We start from the raw sequence: 16,577 nt of genomic DNA, 5'->3' as shown, positions 1-16,577 counted from the left end.
AGGTGGGAGGGAGAGTCACTCAACTAAAGCCAAACACTATTAAGTGAAGGCAAGCAATTGTGAGCACGACAAACATGCACAGCTTCAGTCACCCCAACGGGATGAGCTCAGTTAGACTGCGGTGACAGGCACACACCTGGCTTACAGACTCCTGGTTTGCGAACAAACACATTTTCTACTTTCCTTCATTCTGTTCCTACCTTCCCTCTCTTCCTCCTTTCCTCACCGTCTTCCTTCCAACAGTTAGAAATTTTACATCAAGGGTTTCTATGGACACAGCCCTGAAGTCGCCTCCAAATCTAGTTATTTAAACAAATGACTATAGTTCTATATTCAATAAATGTGGCATCCTAACAGTGGACAGCAATGGGTGAATAGAGGCCAAAGGACTAGTTAGGTGGATGTTAACAAGGGCAAGATGAAGAAGACCTAAATTCAGATAAACTATTAGAACTGTTTCTATGTAGGAAGGCAATTCTATTCTGAAACACCATATTAGAAATATGGTTTTGGAATAAAAGGTTCTGTCTGTGTATAATTAAGGTAAAAAATATTTCAAATCATAGACTATAGAATGCTATGGTCCCATGCCAGTCATTCTCTTCACCCAAATTTAGAAGATGAATTATACATACATCTACACAATGGCAGTAATTATAGTTTGAGTTTCTGAGTGTATCTCTGTTCCGAGAATTGTGCTAGGTACTTTATAAACATAGAAGGCCCTGGAAACAAGGAAGGCACTGTTATACCCACTTTGAAAGGAGAGACTAGACTCTGAAAAGTTAAGTAACATATTCAAGTCATATGAGCAGTAAGGCATAAAGACAGGACCCAAACACTGGTCTGTCTGCCTCCAGAGCCTGTGCTTATTAGATTATGCTATGCTGTCTCCATGTTTATCTTTTTAAAGTTTTCACTTGCATTCCTTTTTACTTCTAGGAATGCTGGTTGAGGGGGAAAGGAAACAAGAGGAAGAGCATCAGCGTAGGGAGGTAGGTGTACAAAAGGCATATAAAGAAGAAGATGAAAAAAATTCACGTCACTTCCCATACTATGGTCCCTGCTTGAGGAGGAAATAGTTGCTATAGCTGCTTCATTTAATAAATTCATTTACTCTGTGCTCCTTGCTGCTGCCATAAAGAGAGACACTAAGAAGATGGAAGCAGGACTTGGGAGCTGCTGCCTCCTAAGGACCAAAATGCAGAGTCCTTGACAGCTCAGCCCCTCTGACAGTGGGAATACTGACCTGGATGCCCATGGCCATTACTGACTGCCCAGGTAGGGGCAACCTGGATCTCTCAACCTGGCACACAGTGGCCTCAGCCCTGAAGCCTGCTCATATTGCCTGATCTCCAGTTTTTTCTTTGTCTCTTCCCCCCTATTCTGGTGACCACAATCCAAACAAACGGCAGCAGGGATGGGACTCATCTGGACTATATTAGCCGCTTGTATTATGCTATTTACATTTATGAAATATGGTATCGCGAGATCACATTTAGTAAAATTTTCCTTAAAAATGGTTTTATTCTCTAATCCACTTTTTATTGGTTAGTAGCAAAACAAAGTGGATCATATATTTAAAAGCAGGGGGAAGAAAAAAGACATACCATTCTAGAAATGTTTAACAAGCAAATACCCCAAGAATATTTATCCAAGTGATTACCCTGGGATATCTGAAGGGAAATGTGCAAGCAATTTTCTTGGCTATCATCACTTTGCTATGAAATGTAACCCCCTAAAACAGCCACAATAAAAGGCGCATCCCTTTAATTTGGCCAAAGTCTTAATACAATTGTGTTTGGGGAGCATGAATGGAGTTCCTACCTGGCATGACCATGGTCTGCGGAGCTGCTGCATCAGTACTTAGGCAGAGACGTCCACCTTTGGCTAATCGATCACAAAGCAAGGTGATGTGCTTCTTCAGTTGGCTTGTGTCTTTGGGTATGCCCAGCTGGCTGTTGAGGTTCAAAGCCTGTTCCTTGGAACTCTTCGATAGGCAGGTCTTTAAGAGGTGAGAAAGAGCAGCATCCACCGTTTCTTCCCAGCCCTGGATGCAAAAGCCAATTTGGAATTTATGCAAAGATGACAAATGAGCAAAGTAAGCACTTTACCATTAACCAGGTTATAAGATTATGAGTGTTTAGGTCCCAGTGCTGGGAACTTGTTAAGAGCTTGGTGTCTGGTAGTCTAGACCAGTCTGGTTTTAAATTCTAGCTCTGTCTGCTGTTTGAGCATGTTACTAAATTCCCCTTAGCCTCATCCTTATGTACAAATGAGGCTACTAATAATCTGTACCTCCAAGGGTTCAGTTCAGTTCAGTTCATTCACTCAGTCATGTCCAACTCTTTGCAACCCCATGAATCACAGCACGCCAGGCTTCCCTGTCCATCACCAACTCCCAGAGTTCACTCAGACTCACATCCATCGAGTCAGTGATGCCATCCATCCATCTCATCCTCTGTCATCCCCTTCTCCTCCTGCCCCCAATCCCTCCCAGCATCAGAGTCTTTTCCAATGAGTCAACTCTTCGCATGAGGTAGCCAAAGTACTGGAGTTTCAGCTTTAGCATCATTCCTTCCAAGGAACACCCAGGGCTGATCTCCTTTAGAATGGACTGGTTGGATCTCCTTGCAGTCCAAGGGACTCTCAAGAGTCTTCTCCAACACCACAGATCAAAAGCATCAATTCTTGGGAGTGATTAAATGAGATGGTACACGAGTAGCTTTTAGCCCCGCACCACACATGGTAATCATCAATAACTCAGGTATTGCTATGTTTGATGATCCAGAGGCAAAGCCTAGGATTATAATTCATTTTGCTGCTGAAGGAGAACCAGCCAAGACAGGAAGAGACTGGGGGAAACTGGAATGGAGAGAAAACCCTGGTGTGTCTCTCAGGATTGGTTCCATAGTCTTGAAGCTGCAGGCAGAAACTAGAGGACCTTTGTCAAGAGGGACTTTGGGAGGTACAAGCCTATCCAGTCCCACTTCCCTGTCAAGGTGACAAAAAGTGACACAGAATGAGGCAGTGAGCCGTTTATCCATTTTGGCTGGTGACAGTGTGGCTGTGATACAGTGAAGACTGTGAGAAGGGCAGGGCCACCTCAGTACCCTACAGGCTGGAATTCTAGGGCTATCAATGGCAGACAGGGACTGCGGTGCCATCACAAAGGACTGGCACAAGGAGGCACCACAGTCAGGTGGGTTCAGATAACGACAAGTGAGGAGCCTTGAACAGATAACAATAGGTAAGGAGGCTTGAAGGAGAAAGGCAGCTTATGCTCTCCCATTGGACATGCCCAGAGATAACTGGGTGTGATTTTCAGGGGTTCCAGAGGTCCTAAGCATCAAAAATGAGTGAAATCTGGGTATTACTACCAATGATTGCATTTGTATCCAGTGGCCAGTGAGACCTAGGGCACCACACACTTGACAAAGTGAAATTACAAAGGATGACAGTGAATGACTACCCTCATAGAATTCTGCAGAATAGTCCAAGGCCTCACCTAAGGGATGGGAAACCTGAGACTCAGAGAGGAGTCCCTGGATGAATTGACTGTTGGTAAATCACTGCAGATGGTGACTGCAGCCATGAAATTAAAAGACGCTTACTCCTTGGAAGGAAAGTTATGACCAACCTAGATAGCATATTGAAAAGCAGAGACATTACTTTACCAACAAAGGTCCGTCTAGTCAAGGCTATGGTTTTTCCAGTGGTCATGTATGGATGTGAGAGTTGGACTGTGAAGAAAGCTGAGCGCTGAAGAATTGATGCTTTTGAACTGTGGTGCTGGAGAAGACTCTTGAGAGCCCCCTGAGTTGCAAGAAGACCCAACCAGTCCATTCTAAAGGAGATCAGTCCTGGGTGTTCTTTGGAAGGAATGATGCTAAAGCTGTAACTTTCAAGTAGACAACCTCTCTGTTAGGCAGATAGTTGGCAAATCTCATTTGTTTTTTCCTCATATGTGTTTGGTATTGATTTTTGGGCTCCATAGACTCTAGGAGATGCAGTCTGGGCTCTGTTAAGTTTAAATTGAAGGGGGAGGGAAACCCCCTCATCTCCCTGTGGCTGAATAAGGTAGACATAACGTAACATTTTAGCAACTCTCCAAAGGAATCTCCTTTGACCACAACCCTCTTATAACACTGAGGTACAAAACCAATTTTGCAAATCCTTGCATGGAAAAAACTAATTGAATCACATTATCACTATCACATCCTTAAGAGAGTCACAACATTATTTGTATATAATGTATGTTTGTTGGAGAGAAAGAGTAAGAGATTAAAATTTCATGTGAAATCTTAAATTCTGACTTTGAGGGGATATGATCTTGCAGATCTTTCAGGGTGGAACTATTCTGATGTGAACTCCTGCTGTTATAATGGGATGAAAAAACATCAGTGGTCTGATAGTTGTTACAAATTTCAAAGTGTATGTAAAAACTCTGTGAGGATTAAAATATATCTTTGCACACCTGAAAAAAAAAAAAAGCTGAAACTCCAATACTTTGGCCACCTGATGCGAAGAGTTGACTCATTGGAAAAGACTCTGATGCTGGGATGGATTGGGGGCAGGAGGAGAAGGGGACGACAGAGGATGAGATGGCTGGATGGCATCACCGACTCGATGGACAAGAGTTTGGGTGAACTCTGGGAGTTGGTGATGGACAGGGTGGTCTGGCGTGCTGCAATTCATGGGGTCGCAAAGAGTTGGACACAACTGAGTGACTGAACTGAACTGCTCCATCCTCAACTTTATCAGCTAAGCCACCTTTCAAACATGCAAATTGGAATACATGATTCCTAAACTTCAACTCCTAAAGCCAAATGCTCAGTTTAGCACACAAAGCACTTTCTGCTCCACCTCCTGCTCCATTTTATTCTCTCCCTGTCCACCTGCACCCACACTCTCACCTTGGCCTCTCCAAAAGCTTGATCCTCCTGTTGCAATGCCTAATCACCATTCTTTCTTGCCAACTCCTACTTACAACTCAGCTCAGGCACTGCCATCTAAACATCACATGTGTGGGCCCTCTCTGGGACTCTGAGACCGGACTCACCCAGTTCATCACCCTGGGAGCACTCCTCACCCTATGCCGTGGCCACTGTCAGCATTCTGGTTTCTCCAGTGCCTGGAGATGTCCGCACCCCTAGCACTATGCTTGGTCAAGAAATGTGTCTGCTGGACAGAGACAGAGAGAGATAGTGAGAGATGGTGAACTAGGATCGCAGATTTGGGAGGACTCTGGAGATCTTTAGTCCAGTCTCATGGGATGCTTCCTGGAATAAAACAGAAACCATGTGCCTAGGTATGGCTGTCCCCAAGATACAAAATTATCACTTTTTGAGACAGTTTACTCCTTTAAGGGACACGTGAAACTAGCAGAAAGTTATTGCTAAAGCTGAGCTAAAATCTGCCCCATTGGCCCTTATTCTACCCTCCAGAGCCATGCAGGATAAATCTAACCTCTCTTCTACATGACAACCCTTTATACTAAGAAGACAGCAATTCAGTACCCTCTCTTCCAGAATAAACATCCCCAGTTCCTCCAGCTCTTCCTTATATAAACATGGTTTCAAGTTTTCTCTCCATCCTGACCACTTGTCTTTGAATGAGCTCTAATTTTAAACACTTAAACATTTATACAGCTAACTAGGGAACCCCAAACTGACCCTAAGACAGCAGGCAGGGGATGGGGATTCAGGGTTGGTAGAGTCACCCCCCACCCCACTGTTTACTGGGAATTCTCCCTGCCAGCCAGGCCTCCGGTTGCCTCTGCTTTCTTGGCAGCCACACCACACTCTTGATTCACACAAGCAAACACAATTAAGCCCCAGGCCTTTCTCACACTCACCACATATCTTCCTTTTAGGCTTAAGCAGTTCGTTCTTTAGACCAAAGTGCAGAATCTCTATATATCCACTAAAGAACTTCCCACTGATTGCCAACATAAGGATTTTTCACTCTATTGATCCATTATAGACGCCACCAGGCAAATAAGGAAACACATTAATTATTTTTAAATGAGATGTCAAAGGCTATAACAAAAACTTCCTACTCCAAACCACTAAAGAATAATAAAACACCAGTTGCTACAAAGAAATCTCTATACAACTATCAAAATCTAAATCAGATCAATATTTAAAATTGAATTTGTATTTCAATAATAATGGGGATGAAAATTAAGACAAAATAGTAACCCAAATGTCATTGTAGAGGACACATTTCCAAGTTGTTTTTGATACCATCAATGATGACCTCTGGAGTATAAGAAGGAAAGATCCTTTGTATATAATTTGGCATTTATGTACTCTGTGGTCATTTCAGCATTAAAACAGTTCCTACTATTTTATAGACTATTCATCTAAGCTAACTATTATTTTCATAAGTAGGTTATAGTAGCATATTAGATAATTTAAGTAGATATGGCATTTAGTTAATACAGAAGTACTACAGAATTTCCTTTTCTACTGCCAACTTGCAGATCAAGTCAAAAACCATGTCATGGTTAGGTATTTGGCATGGATATTTCTTAAATATAATGAGGCATGATGCCAAAACTTCAAAAAGATTGCTACTGAAATACAGGGTTATTATTTGGAGAGCTCAAATTGCTACATAAACTCAAATATAATAAAAAAAAAAGGAATGTTTATGGGACAAAAGAAGAGCTTTAAAAATGCAATGTGATAATATACTGATCAAACACATAGCCTACTTACCTGATAAAACGTGAAACAAAACCATGTGGAAATCTAGAATCTCAAGGACAAAAAGTTTAAAGGTAAGCTGTTCTAACCACCTTTTTGGTGTTTGAGTCCATCACCTTTATTTAGATCCTTTAAATTGATAAGTCCAATATTCAGTTTTAATGTCTAAACACACACACAAACATACACACACACAACCCACATGCACACACCTGATCTTTATCCTCTAATGTTGAGCATCAGTTGTACTAATAACTGAACACCAATTGATGTTCACCAATTGCTCTCTCCTAATTGTGAGAGTGAAGGAAAATCTTAATTTTAGTGCTTAAAATAGCACTAAAAATGTCTGGAAGGGATGAAACTACTAAGCAAGTGCTCTTCAGTAATAATTGATATGATTTTAGTTCTCAAATCCACAGCCTAACTCTTAAATCCCAGTTTACCTATGTGCGGCTTTTGGGAAACAATAGTAGGTGGGAAGTTAAATAAAGATATAAATGTGTGAATAAATCAATCAATAAATGTAAATGTACATGCTATTCTGTTTTATCTTCTCCACAGCCCTTGTCAGCATTACAAATTAATTTATTTACTGGGCTTTTTTGTGTTTACTGTATCTGGTCTACAAGTGATCATTGGCGTTTTCCTTTGCTCCCAAGCTCTAGACTCTATCCCATGTGGTAACTTGACTTTTGTCTGAGTCCTTCTACCTGAGCCCCTATGTTGGGAGCCTGCTTGAAAGGCCCCTCCTTAATGGACTGGGCTGCCTTGCTCCTGCCAAATCCCTCCCAAGGAACGAAACCTATGGCTGTAGCCCTGCTGCTTGACTGCAGTGCCAAGTTGCCTGCTGCACGCATCCCCCAGACTGAGAGGCTGCTCACTCAGCCTTCTGCTTTTGTGTTCCACCTGCCTGTGTGGAGGCTCCTGTATGCCATGCTGGCCCGACATGCCTCTCGGTACCAGTGGGATGTCTCATGTCTATGGTCTCTGCTATCCTCTTCCTGACTGAAGACAACTGAGCTCTGACTTTTATGATCCAGAGACCAGACAGCCATGGCTGAGTTTCTGACGTCTCTGCCCTACCTGTCCTGCTAGTCTCCACTGGTCATGGTGCCTAAATACCAGTGTAAGCAAGTGGCTTTTCAGAAAGAATAAGAAGCAGAAAGTTTGACCAAGTTTGTAAAGTGTATTTCCCAGGGTATCAACAAAAGTAAGCAAAAAAGAGAAAAACCTAAAAGATTTTCTCATGCCACCTACAAATTAAAACAACTAAGTTGAAGATAACTGCCCCTCAGCTTCTGGGTTTTGACTTAACTCATTCACCTCAACTGCCTCTTCACTTTGATAAATCACTTAATCTCTGTAGGCTGTGTGTGTGTGTGTGTGTGTGTGTGTACGCATGCGCATGTGCTCAATCACTCCATCGGATCTGACTCTCTGAGACTCCATGGACTGTAGCCCGCCAGGATCCTCTGACCATGGGACTTTACAGGCAAAAATACTGGAGCTGCCATTCCTATTTTAGGGGATCTTTCTGACCCAGGGATCGAACCCACATCTTCTATGTCTCCTGCATTGGCCGGGGGATTCTTTACCACTAGCACCACCTGGGAAGCCCAGGGTATATCCAAAGTCTCCATAAAACAGGAATAACACTATTTGCCATGCCAATCTTACATGAATGATAAGGCACTCAAAAATCTTACGCAGAAGATACTGTGGAATAAGCATATATATGCAATCCTACTTTTCTAAAAAATCAGAAAATACAAACACACCATTGGAACCCAACGTACAAAGTAACATCTTTAAACTTTTATTCAAACAAATTATAAACTTCTGCAAAAGTATGTTTATAATAGAAACACTACCACATCCGCAACTATAGTAGTATAGGGAAAAACCACAAAATGCCATGGTAGCATTTATTACCAAATGTGCACATAGTTAACTCTAAGTGAGAGAGGAAAGATTTAAAAAAGAGAGAGAGATCTGTGTAAATGAACAAATGGAGATTGTGTAGCCACAGCTAGGGTTCAGTTGAGAAAAGAACATTCTTAGAAACAGCCTGTCTTACACATTACACATTTGAAGGTAAAATGATGATTACATCATATTTATTTATCTGAAAAAAAAACTGTATCAAAGAGAAATAGATTTCATCTTGAATAGATGTAAAGAATTCACAGTAAGTCTTTGGTATTTATGACTGATCTACAGAGCTTTACGGTTACTATTACTTTGTATTGTATTCTATCATGTTATATTTAGCCAAGGTAAGCTAAAAACAATGATGTGAAATGTTATTGTAAAGCTAGGTACAAATTTAGTTCTTTAGTTGTAAATTATATATTTGTAAGATATAAGAACTTTTCAGGATTGATCTCGGTTCAGATTATTTCTAAAGAATAGATTTTATTCAGCAAATCTCTCTTCATGCAAAGGAGGGCTTGAAATATTGAGCTATATACCTCTGAGAAGTAAAACAGCTCTTTGAAATTGAAACAAAATAAAATAAAATTTAAAAAAATGAAACCAAGCTGGATGGCCTATGTAGCAGTTTAAGCTTTTTAAACCCATCACTAATAAAATGAAACCCGATGGCGACTGCAGCCATGAAATTAAAAGACACTTACTCCTTGGAAGAAAAGTTATGACCAACCTAGATAGCATATTGAAAAACAGAGACATTACTTTGCCAACAAAGGTCCGACTAGTCAAGGCTGTGGTTTTTCCAGTAGTCATGTATGGATGCAAGAGTTGGACTGTGAAGAAAGCTGAGTGCTGAAGAATTGATGCTTCTGAACTGTGGTGTTGGAGAAGACTCTTGAGAGTCCCTTGGACTGCAAGGAGATCCAACCAGTCCATTCTAAAGGAGATCAGCCCTGGGTGTTCTTTGGAAGGACTGATGTTGAAGCTGAAACTCCAGTCCTTTGGCCACCTCATGCGAAGAGTTGACTCATTGGAAAAGACTCTGATGCTGGGAGGGATTGGGGGCAGGAGGAAAAGGGGACGACAGAGGATGAGATGGCTGGATGGCATCACCGACTCGATGGACGTGAGTTTGAATGAACTCCAGGAGATGGTGATGGACAGGGAGGCCTGGTGTGCTGCGATTCATGGGGTCGCAAAGAGTCAGACATGACTGAGCAACTGAACTGAAGTGAACTGAACCGAACTCTCCAACATCATCCTTTCTTATCTTAAACTGCAATGACTTATTGGACTTAATGGAGTTCTCCAGTTCTTTGTGATGCTTCAAAAGCTGTAGAAATCTACTTCAGATTTTAACCAAAAGTAGAACAAGGTGCCAGGCTTATCAACATAATATTATGAAAAATAAAACACACTGCTTCCTATCAGGTGAAAATCTAAAACCTTTTTGACAAACAGAAGCTTAGTAAACTTCATGCAGTTTAGCAGCAATACAGGCAGAAAGCAGAAGGTTGCTTCAAATCAACCTACTCTGATCCTTTTTTTTTTTAAGTTACATTTTGCTAAGAAATCTGCATTTGACCTATGCTGATCCTGAAGCTTTAGACAGGAAAAGGAACACAAAGTAGATTACCTGAATTATCATGAAACTTGATCCTGGATAGCCATATTCAATTTTAAAACAAAACATTAATGATGCTTCACCTAGACAAACATCTTGACTAAGGATTCAAGTTTGCTTCAGGCAAAAGTTTCCAGTCACAGGTACTATTCAGAAATAACTTACAAAAATATTAAGACTGAAAAATAAAATTGATAATGAATATTCAGGGGGAACCTGCTTCTCATGATGGTAAATTAGATCATGTTGGCCAATTATCCCACTGAGAATAACTAGAAAAAAATATATACAAAAAATCACCTCTTTGAAGGTATAGGAAAGCTAACAAGATAGTAGTTACCAGGTCAAGATCAAGGGGAAAAGGGAGGCCCAGGAAAGTGACTCATGAATTTGTGGCTGCTTTTCCCTCTGACATTAGTTACCTGGCCTAACATGTAGCACTGGGTCCTTCAATTATTCACTGCTTTAGGCGAGGACTTATGCTTGCTTATGTATTTCCTTGTAGGAGGCAGCAAGGGTCGTGAAAGTTAGAAGTCTGAAGACCTAGGCTAAATTTTGACACCTTTCCTTATAAGCTGTATGTCTCTGGGAAAGTTATTTTAGGCCTCAGCATCTCAGTTTTCTCATCGGTTAAAAAAATCAGAAAAGTAATTTCCTTTGCCAGGTACATTTAGACTTAATGAGACATGTTTATTAATCATGGGGAGGCTTCCCAAGTGGTGCTAGTGGTAAAGAACCCATGTGCCAAAGAAGGAGACACAAGAGATGTGGTTCAATTCCTGGGTTGGGAAAATCCCCTGAAGTAGGAAATGGCAACCCACTCCAGTATTCTTGCCTGAAAAATTCCAAGGACAGAGGAGCTATAGTTCATGGGGCCACAGAGAATCAGACACGATTGAGTGAATAAGCACTGGCACCATTTATCAATTGTAGTTACTTAATTATTTAATTCCATATTATTATTCTTACTTCTGGAAATACTCTCTGAAAGTTGATCTTTGGAGGGTTGGTTCTTGTGAATAATAATGACACTAGAAATAATAACAACAAAAGTAACAACTGTTTAGGATCTCTTATGTACTAGAAAGTACGCTACGAAATTTATAAACATTATTTGTAGTAATAAATATTTATCCCATGAAGTTGGTGCTGTAACTTCCAACTAAGGTGCTAGATGTAAAGTAGTTTAAAGTAAAAAAGTTTATCATAAATAACACAGTTACTAAAAGTAAGAGCTGTAATGGGATCCAACTGCATGGCTTTAAATCCCATGCTCTTGGCCACTAGGCAAGAACTTTTTTCCCATTTCATCATGTGTGTCTCTCAGTCTATTGTCATCAAGTCACTTTAGGCAGAAAATATATGAGGTCTTCACCTAGAAAATTTATGGTCACAAAATTTATATCAGCTTCTTTATCCAAATAAATAATCTGTGTATAATTAAATGAGATTTTACTGCATAATCAAAAAGCACTATGATTTGTGTCAGTTTGTATGAGTTAAACTTTTAGAAGAGTCTACCAAAGTCTACCTCTTAGCTGCCTGGACTACTATAACTGACATGAAGGAACTGCCCTGGGACACCACATCCCCTGAAAACATAACAATGGTCAAACTTGACTTCAATGAGTCTGAGTTATCGATGCTCAATTCAGGGACTCATTATCGAGAATACTTGGAGAAGACATTTCTATTTTGGAATCAAAAGACACATGAGGTCATAGACTCCCCAAATATCCCTATATCTGACAAAGTCCGAGAAGAATCTTATTTAAGTTAGGACAAGAGAAGAACCATGTGAATAAACTGAAGGGGTCAACTTCTCCCTAACACACTATATTCTTAAAAATCTCAACGAATAAGAAATAACCAAGTAGAATAACAGAGGCAGAAGATAGGATTAGTGAATTAGAAGATAGAATGGTAGAAATAAATGAATCAGAGAGGATAAAAGAAAAACGAATTAAAAGAAATGAGGACAATCTCAGAGACCTCCAGGACAATATTAAATGCTACAACATTCGAATAATAGGGGTTCCAGAAGAAGAAGACAAAAAGAAAGACCATGAGAAAATACTTGAGGAGATAATAGTGGAAAACTTCCCTAAAATGGGGAAGGAAATATTCACCCAAGTCCAAGAAACCCAGAGAGTCCCAAACAGGATAAACCCAAGGAGAAACACCCCAAGACACATATTAATCAAATTAACAAAGATCAAACACAAAGAACAAATATTAAAAGCAGCAAGGGAAAAACAACAAATAACACACAAGGGAATTCCCATAAGGATAACAGCTGATCTTTCAATAGAAACTCTTCAAGCCAGGAGGGAATGGCAAGACATACTTAAAATGATGAAAGCAAATAACCTACAGCCCAGATTATTGTACCCAGCAAGGATCTCATTCAAGTATGAAGGAGAAATCAAAAGCTTTTCAGACAAGCAAAAGCTGAGAGAATTCTGCACCACCAAACCAGCTCTCCAACAAATACTAAAGGATATTCTCTAGACAGGAAACACAAAAACAGTGTATAAACTCGAACCCAAAACAATAAAGTAAATGGCAATGGGATCATACTTATCAGTAATTACCTTAAACGTAAATGGGTTGAATGCCCCAACCAAAAGACAAAGACTGGCTGAATGGATACAAAAACAAGACCCCTACATATGTTGTCTACAAGAGACCCACCTCAAAACAGGGGACACATACAGACTGAAAGTGAAGGGCTGGAAAAAGATTTTCCATGCAAATAGGGACCAAAAGAAAGCAGGAGTAGCAATACTCATATCATATAAAATAGACTTTAAAACAAAGGCTGTGAAAAGAGACAAAGAAGGTCACTACATAATGATCAAAGGATCAATCCAAGAAGAAGATATAACAATTATAAATATATATGCACCCAACACGGGAGCACCACAGTACGTAAGACAAATGCTAACAAGTATGAAAGGAGAAATTAACAATAACACAATAATAGTGGGAGACTTTAATACCCCACTTACACCTATGGATAGATCAACTAAACAGAAAATTAACAAGGAAACACAAACTTTAAACGATACAATAGACCAGTTAGACCTAATTGATATCTATAGGACATTTCATCCCCAAACAATGAATTTCACGTTTTTCTCAAGCGCACATGGAACCTTCTCCAGGATAGATCACATCCTGGGCCATAAAGCTAGCCTTGGTAAATTCAAAAAAATAGAAATCATCCCAAGCATTTTTTCTGACCACAATGCAGTAAGATTAGATCTCAATTACAGGAGAAAAACTACTAAAAATTCCAACATATGGAGGCTGAACAACATGCTGCTGAATAACCAACAAATCACAGAAGAAATCAAAAAAGAAATCAAAATTTGCATAGAAACGAATGAAAATGAAAACACAACAACCCAAAACCTGTGGGACACGGTAAAAGCAGTCCTAAGGGGAAAGTTCATAGCAATACAGGCACACCTCGAGAAACAAGAAAAAAGTCAAATAAATAACCTAACTCTACACCTAAAGCAACTAGAAAAGGAAGAAATGAAGAACCCCAGGGTTAGTAGAAGGAAAGAAATCTTAAAAATTAGAGCGGAAATAAATGCAAAAGAAACCAAAGAGACCATAGCAAAAATCAACAAAACCAAAAGCTGGTTCTTTGAAAGGATAAATAAAATTGACAAACCATTAGCCAGACTCATCAAGAAACAAAGGGAGAAAAATCAAATCAACAAAATTAGAAACGAAAATGGAGAGATCACAACAGACAACACAGAAATACAAAGGATCATAAGAGACTACTATCAACAATTATATGCCAATAAAATGGACAACGTGGAAGAAATGGACAAATTCTTAGAAAAGTACAACTTTCCAAAACTGGACCAGGAAGAAATAGAAAATCTTAACAGACCCATCACAAGCACGGAAATTGAAACTGTAATCAAAAATCTTCCAGCAAACAAAAGCCCCGGTCCAGACGGCTTCACAGCTGAATTCTACCAAAAATTTAGAGAAGAGCTGACACCTATCCTGCTCAAACTCTTCCAAAAAATTGCAGAGGAAGGCAAACTTCCAAACTCATTCTATGAGGCCACCATCACCCTAATACCAAAACCTGACAAAGATCCCACAAAAAAAGAAAACTACAGGCCAATATCACTGATGAACATAGATGCAAAAATCCTTAACAAAATTCTAGCAATCAGAATCCAACAACACATTAAAAAGATCATACACCATGATCAAGTGGGCTTTATCCCAGGGATGCAAGGATTCTTCAATATCCGCAAATCAATCAATGTAATACACCACATTAACAAATTGAAAAATAAAAATCATATGATTATCTCAATAGATGCAGAGAAAGCCTTTGACAAAATTCAACATCCATTTATGATAAAAACTCTCCAGAAAGCAGGAATAGAAGGAACATACCTCAACATAATAAAAGCTATATATGACAAACCCACAGCAAACATTATCCTCAATGGTGAAAAATTGAAAGCATTTCCTCTAAAGTCAGGAACAAGACAAGGGTGCCCACTTTCACCATTACTATTCAACATAGTTTTGGAAGTTTTGGCCACAGCAATCAGAGCAGAAAAAGAAATAAAAGGAATCCAAATTGGAAAAGAAGAAGTAAAACTCTCACTATTTGCAGATGATATGATCCTCTACATAGAAAACCCTAAAGATTCCACCAGAAAATTACTAGAAATAATCAATGACTATAGTAAAGTTGCAGGATATAAAATCAACACACAGAAATCCCTTGCGTTCCTATACACTAATAATGAGAAAACAGAGAGAGAAATTAAGGAAACAATTCCATTCACCATTGCAACGGAAAGAATAAAATACTTAGGAATATATCTACCTAAAGAAACTAAAGACCTATATATAGAAAACTATAAAACACTGGGGAAAGAAATCAAAGAGGACACTAATAGATGGAGAAATATACCATGTTCATGGATTGGAAGAATCAATATAGTGAAAATGAGTATACTACCCAAAGCAATTTATAGATTCAATGCAATCCCTATCAAGCTACCAACAGTATTCTTCACAGAGCTAGAACAAATAATTTCACAATTTGTATGGAAAAACAAAAAACCTCGAATAGCCAAAGCGATCTTGAGAAAGAAGAATGGAACTGGAGGAATCAACCTACCTGACTTCAGGCTCTACTACAAAGCCACAGTTATCAAGACAGTATGGTACTGGCACAAAGACAGAAACATAGATCAATGGAACAAAATAGAAAGCCCAGAGATAAATCCACGCACACATGGACACCTTATCTTTGACAAAGGAGGCAAGAATATACAATGGATTAAAGACAATCTGTTTAACAAGTGGTGCTGGGAAAACTGGTCAACCACTTGTAAAAGAATGAAACTAGACCACTTTCTAACACCATACACAAAAATAAATTCAAAATGGATTAAAGATCTAAACGTAAGACCAGAAACTATAAAACTCCTAGAGGAGAACATAGGCAAAACACTCTCTGACATACATCACAGCAGGATCCTCTATGACCCACCTCCCAGAATATTGGAAACAAAAGCAAAAATAAACAAATGGGACCTAATTAACCTTAAAAGCTTCTGCACATCAAAGGAAACTATTAGCAAGGTGAAAAGACAGCCTTCAGAATGGGAGAAAATAATAGCAAATGAAGCAACTGACAAACAACTAATCTCAAAAATATACAAACAACTCCTACAGCTCAACTCCAGAAAAATAAATGACCCAATCAAAAAATGGGCCAAAGAACTAAACAGACATTTCTCCAAAGAAGACATACAGATGGCTAACAAACACATGAAAAGATGCTCAACATCACTCATTATCAGAGAAATGCAAATCAAAACCACTATGAGGTACCATTTCACACCAGTCAGAATGGCTGCAATCCAAAAGTCTACAAATAATAAATGCTGGAGAGGGTGTGGAGAAAAGGGAACCCTCTTACACTGTTGGTGGGAATGCAAACTAGTACAGCCACTATGGAGAACAGTGTGGAGATTCCTTAAAAAACTGGAAATAGAACTGCCTTATGATCCAGCAATCCCACTGCTGGGCATACACACTGAGGAAACCAGAAGGGAAAGAGACACGTGTACCCCAATGTTCATCGCAGCACTGTTTATAATAGCCAGGACATGGAAGCAACCTAGATGTCCATCAGCAGATGAATGGACAAGAAAGCTGTGGTACATATACACAATGGAGTATTACTCAGCCATTAAAAAGAATACATTTGAATCAGTTCTAATGAGATGGATGAAACTGGA

General features: G+C 39.5%; 1 protein-coding gene across 15 annotated transcripts in view; it reads right to left on the bottom strand.

Moving 5' to 3' along the window:
• Nucleotides 1-16,577, bottom strand: part of BBS9 (Bardet-Biedl syndrome 9) — a 481,107-nt gene that overhangs the window by 63,941 nt on the left and 400,589 nt on the right. For all 15 annotated transcript variants that reach the window (XM_086396500.1, XM_086396501.1, XM_086396502.1 and 12 more), the window contains one exon: nucleotides 1,828-2,050. In XM_086396500.1, coding sequence (XP_086252626.1) covers nucleotides 1,828-2,050 — 223 coding nt within the window. The remainder of the gene's footprint in view (nucleotides 1-1,827; nucleotides 2,051-16,577) is intronic.

Source organism: Bos grunniens, chromosome 4 (genome assembly GCF_055505025.1).
Source record: "Bos grunniens cultivar Pamir isolate PY7600 chromosome 4, Bosgru_T2T1.0, whole genome shotgun sequence".
Taxonomy (NCBI): domain Eukaryota; kingdom Metazoa; phylum Chordata; class Mammalia; order Artiodactyla; family Bovidae; genus Bos; species Bos grunniens.
Note: the sequence above shows the minus strand (reverse complement) of the source record. Positions and strands in the feature narration are given on the sequence as shown.